The 5,725-nt window shown below is 46.4% G+C and overlaps 1 protein-coding gene across 1 annotated transcript in view; it reads left to right on the top strand.

Annotated features, from left to right (window-relative positions):
- Positions 1 to 4,699: 4,699 nt before the first annotated feature.
- The window catches only part of HOXB6 (homeobox B6), a 2,314-nt gene continuing 1,288 nt past the window's right edge, over positions 4,700 to 5,725 (top strand). The window contains 2 exon segments of the mRNA XM_009892186.1: positions 4,700 to 5,249; positions 5,251 to 5,432. Of these exon segments, the coding sequence (XP_009890488.1) occupies positions 5,026 to 5,249; positions 5,251 to 5,432 (406 nt within the window). The 5' untranslated portion in view covers positions 4,700 to 5,025.

Genomic DNA, 5,725 nt, shown 5'->3' with positions numbered 1-5,725 from the left:
GGCTCCGGGGGGGCCCCCCCCAGCCGGTGTCCCGGGGGGGGGGGCACTGCCCTGGCTGTCCTCTCCTCTCCCCGGCCCAGGGACCCCAGCATCCCCCCCCCTCCTTCCCAGCAGAGCCCAGCCCCGTTTCACCCTTCAGGCCCGGTGCCCTGCTGTGAACTGCAAACGGTGGATGTGATTTTAGCTCTATGTCTGGCCTTAAAGTTACGGTATATATATTTAGGATGCACACACACATATATGTGCACTGACATGTGAACTATGGGCACCCCTTAGGTGCATGTTGATCTATACATCCCCCAGCCTCTCCTGATACGCGTGTGCGCCTGTTCGCTGGCATGTATGTACAAATCTATAAATTCATGTGCGTATAAAAGCTCACATCCCTCCGTCTATATGCACATGGAAGATGAAAGGTGGCTGCTTGGTCGCTGTGCGTGAACACAAGCGGAGATGTTCTAAAATGCGATGCAATCATGACGTCCGGGGCGAAGGGGATTTCAGCTCATCATAAAAGGCAGAGGAGCTTTTATTTATTTATTGCTTCGAATGGTCATTTCGGTGGGGTCTGGAAAAGATACGTCAAGTCGTGTACACAGAATTGAGGTGGTTGCTGGGGAAGGAGCAGGGAGTAAAGGCAGACGACGAATCACTTTTAAGTTACTGTAGGCTTTGAAGGGACAATGAGTGTCTGTTATTTTAAAAGGTTTCTCTCTCTCCCTCCCTCCCTCCCTCTCGCTTTCTCCCTCTCGTTTTCTCCTTCTACCACACAGTTTCCTGGCAACTGTTTACGTCTAGACTAGGGACATTTTCTCGAAGAAAGTGAGATGCCCAGGGAGTATTTTAAAAAAAAAAAAAAAAAAAAGTTTCGCTCTTTTGACCGGCTGCAGCCATGATTAACTTGTTCCATGTTGTAATTCCCAACATCCCCCCAGCATTCGCCTTCCCCCTTACATGATCCGTCTCGCCTTTTCCTCTCCTTCTCCCTGCTTTCCCAATATTGTTTGACCAACAGCCTCCCCCCTTTCCCCTTCCCCGGGTTTGCTTTCGCGGAAATACTTCGGTCTGGATTTTGACTCCCCCAATGTCCCTCTCCCCCCGCTGCTTTCCCCTCCTTCCCCCTCATCCCCCCCCTCCTTTTTTTTGTTAATAATTAGCTGCACTCTTTAATGGAACAATGGTAGATTATTATTGCTTCTTTTCAAAGATCCCATTAACAAGGTTATTATGCACTGCTCGGGAAGTCAGGTAAATTAAACTTAAATTGCTGGAAATTAAGTTTCAGGCGGTTATACGCGGGGAGAGCGGGTATTTCTTTACACCTTCAGGGATCATTGTTTTAAATACTCCAACCCTGGAACTCTACATGGCTTTGTCGGGCTTTTTTTCGGAGGTGATTTTGGCTGTGGGTGAGCATTACAGAGGAGGCTTCTCTGCTGCCAATGGCTTTCTATGTCTGACTCCAGGAACAAGGGGTTTTTTCAAATGTTTTCGTGGTGTTGGCTTGACTTTATGGCTGCAATAAGTCCCTCGGTAGGGAAACCCCCGCTGTGTTCTCACTTCAGAAGGATCGGGAATTCCAGCTCCACATGAAAAAAAAAAAAAAGAGTTTCATTTTTTATTGGAACCAACTGCACTGAACTTCCTACCAAGTTCTTAGCGGGTTCAGCTTTCACACAAGCAATGCTCTGTTCTGTTTGCGTTTCGAAATATTTGGGTGTTGTTTTAATCCCCTCATCTATCTGCCTGGCTCTGCTCGGTGGGGTTGGCGTTTGCTGGCCAGAAAAGCAAAGCGACAAAAAGCCGGTCCTTCCTTGGGCAGAGTGCTGGGGTTGTACATACTGTAAATACTTCTCTTTATCTGTATTTACACCCTGCCAGTTGAGTGATGTCTGTCAGGAGGGGAAAGCCGGCTTCCCAGCGCAGTGAAATGTGTTATACCACCTCTCTCGCAACTTCCCCGCTTTATTGCTCCTTGTTAGCAAACCCTGCGCCTGTTTTCGAGGAGATGGAGCCAAAGACTGAATAAAGATGTGCCCATCGGTGCCCTCAAAGACGGGTCTAACTTAAGGGCTACTGTATAAGCTCACTTCTGCAACCGGTATTGCTCTGTGTGTGTCTCCCTCCGGCTGGGCTGGCGCTAGAGGCGTCCAAAGAAAATATATTCACAAAATCGGTCTGAGTTTTACCTTCGGACTTTAGCGGGGAAGGCAGGAGAGCGTCAGTTAAACGGCTACACTAATAACCCAACATTTAAATTCATTTTTTTCTTGTAAAGCTATTGAACTGGGAATAGAAACCACCTCTGTGCTAAACATTCCGTTCTCTGAGATTTAGTGCGGTTTAAGACCTCTGCTCGTATTTACATGTATTATAGGTGGCAAATCAATTAGACCGCGGGCCTGACCCTCCGGAAGATGAAAACTATGACAGGCATTGCCTTTTTTTTTCACGTTGGGAACCAAGTTCTCTTATTTTCTTTTTCTCCCCCAAATAACCATGTGTAGTCTCATCCTCCTTCTAAGAGAGGACACTATTCTTTTTTATTTATAGCGCGACTAAGATGTCAGCAATAAGCAATTAGCAAGCGGTCAGCTTCAATTAGCGCATTTTTATTCTCTTTTAAATGTCGGCTGTCAAACTAAGTAAAAAGCCCGTTTTAGCCACAAAGGTACTAGGATGAGTAGTATTTTAATATGGTAAAACTGGGGAGGGGGATTTTTTCCAAACAATTTCGAGGGGTTTATTTGCAGAGCAATCGCAAGAAGTGAGAGAAAATATTAGAGCAAACATTTTCAGCAGATGTACTCACGCATTGAATTATCAGGACATCCCATTTCTTAGCCCAAAATTTGCATGCGGAGCTGATCATGTCAGATAATCGCTGGTTTTGCAGAGCTACAAATATTGTGTAACTCTATCAAACGTATGAGCTGTTCGGCTCCTGCAAAGCAGTTAACTTCAGGCTCTCATCCCAGCCTTTTTTTTTTTTTTTCTTCTCTAGTCATCGTTCCCTTTCAATCTCCTTTTTCTTTTTCTTTTTTTTTTTTTTTTTCCCTTGCATACCAATAAAGCCGATCTACGTAAGTTTGGGTCCATTCCATACACAAAGGGAAACTCTGCAAGAACAAATATAAGAGATATCAGTCAGAGAGGGGGTGGAGGATGGAAAACTACTTCCTTTGCATGTTATTTCCTTGAATTATAAGGATTACGTTTCAGTCGAAATGTTCATTGCAGCCGTGGCATGAAACAATCTTGGCTTTGCTGCTGTAAACATGATGTTTAAAATAAATTAGCTTGTAATAAGATACTAGTTTCGTAGATACTTAAAGCTCCGTCAGAGAGAGCCGCATTGGCAGCTCTACAGTCACCATGTAATATATGTAATTCTAGATTTGTAGCACACACATTCACAGATTCAAGTACAGGGGAGTGTGTATTATAAGGCGTGTCATTTCATTGCATATAAGACCCGACAGACAGATGGCTACAAATTCGGACAGGAAGCAAACCCTTGACAAAACGCGAATGATCGGAGGACAGTCCTGGCTTTAATTTAGGTTTGGTTTGGTGGGGTTTTTTTTGTGTGTTTTTTTTTTTTTTTTTCCCTGGGAGATCGCTCTGTTTTTCCCTTTGGGAGAAAAAAAAAAAAAAAAAAAAAGGGGGTGGGGGTGGTGAAGACGGCGATCAGAGATCCATCTCTACCTTGAGCAAATAGGGTTCTGAGGGGGGGGATGCACCAGGTAGAGCATAGCACATCTCTGGCGAGGAAATCCGGGCAAACCGTAGAGAGGCGAACCCTAGAACAAAGTGCAGCTTTTAGGGTGGCCGGGAATTGCCTGAGACTTTCGGACTTATCCCTTCCATCCTTTGAACTTTGCAAAAATAGGTATTTTGTAGCGGGGACGGGCTCAAAGAGGGGTTTGGTGTGTGCAAAACCGCGGGGTCTCTGCGCACCTCCAAGGCGGCAGCCCCGTCACACCGCCAGCTTTCCTCTCGTTAAAAAAAAATAATCTCTATCGGTAACAATCAATAAACTCAGCTTTTGACCGTAACCCAAGGTTTCCTTTTAGCCATAAAAGGTCGGGCATAGATTTGGTATTAACAAAAAAACGCAAGAGGGCACAATGCGGTACCGGACTCCGGAGGACATGAGGATTTAGCAAGGGATAAAGGAAATACTTCGATTTTCCATTTATCTCCCGAATACGGAGCTTTTGCAGAAAAAAAAAAAAAAAAAAAAAAAAAGAGAGAGAAGGGAAAAAGGGAAGGTTTGGTTGACGCAAGCGCATCTTTCCCGACAAGGCAATGCTAATCTATGGTAATTAGATAAACATGAACCGAAATAAGTTGTCAAAACAGACTTCTTCTCCTATAGCAAATCTAAGTTAATCAACCAGACGGGATCTCCTCCTTGCAAAGTTCACACACAAAAACTTTTTTTCCTTTTTTTTTTTTTTTTCCTTTAACGCAGTTAAAGTACCCAGACATTTCAGGACGATGTGCAAACACTAGGGGTTAAAGTTTTCCGAATGCGAAGAATTAACTTTTTTTTTTCCCCCCCACTTCCAGAGGGCATTTGTATACGTTACATATGTGTAAATACATATAGGCGCGCACACCGCCATCGGTGCAGACGGGCTCTCGCACACCCCCGCGCAACGCGTTTATTTATTTATGAAGCTCCGAGCGCGCCGGGAATGTTTCTTTCGGCAGATATTATATATTTGGTTAAGGGGGTGCACTTCTGTTGTTTAAAAGGAAGGGAAGAGGGGGTGGATGGTTTGTTCTTGGGGTCCCTGGTGCAATCTCAGCTCCTCATGGGTGCTATTTTGCAACCTCAGGCGCCTGCTATTGGTCAGCCCATGATCAGATGGTTGTATTTCCTTGTGTCCCTCGCTGGCACCACGCCATCTCCCTTCAGCTAAAACCCAATCTCCGATATACTACTAATAGCTAAACCACTTGGACTATAAAACACAACAAATCATAAAGCCGGGAAAGGACGGCAGGCTCCTTCCAATGAGTTCTTATTTTGTCAACTCGACCTTCCCGGTGAGTCTGGCGGCGGGGCAGGAGCCCTTCCTGGGACAGATCCCGCTATATCCCTCGGGCTATGCGGATCCTTTGAGGCACTACCCCACCACCTATGGAGCCACGGGCGTCCAGGAGAAGGGCTATACCTCCTCTCCTTACTACCAGCAAAGCAACGGAGCCTACAGCCGCAGCTCCCCCTGTGACTATGGGGGGCGGGTTTTTCAGGGAGAAGGACCCTGCGTGCGGCCCCCCCAGCCTGGACGAGGTGCCCTTCGCCCCCGAGCCGCGCAAGTCGGACTGCGCGCAGAGCAAAACTGTGTTCGGAGAGAGCGAGGAGCAAAAGTGTTCCGCCCCGGTTTACCCCTGGATGCAGCGGATGAACTCTTGCAATAGTGAGTTTACTCTTTTACAGAAATAAATACATCAATCTCCTCCCCCCCTTTCTTATTTGTTACCGCCAGAGAGAGAGAGAGCGAGCGAGCGAGGGAAGCAGGAATAAGGTTCACTTTAGAGCCCAAACTTCCAGCGGGGAAGTTAGGCGACACGAGAGGCTCCAACTTGCTCCTTGACACGCACCAAAACTTCACGCCGCTGAAGTATTTTCCCTCAGCAACCCCCCCCCCCCCCAGCCAAAAAGTTTGCTCCCCATTTAAACCCCCAGACAGTATTTCTTCATTCCCCCCCC

This window comes from Charadrius vociferus, unplaced genomic scaffold (assembly GCF_000708025.1).
Source record: "Charadrius vociferus isolate BGI_N301 unplaced genomic scaffold, ASM70802v2 scaffold509, whole genome shotgun sequence".
NCBI classification, from domain to species: Eukaryota; Metazoa; Chordata; class Aves; order Charadriiformes; family Charadriidae; genus Charadrius; species Charadrius vociferus.
This window is presented reverse-complemented; position numbering and strand designations above follow the sequence as displayed.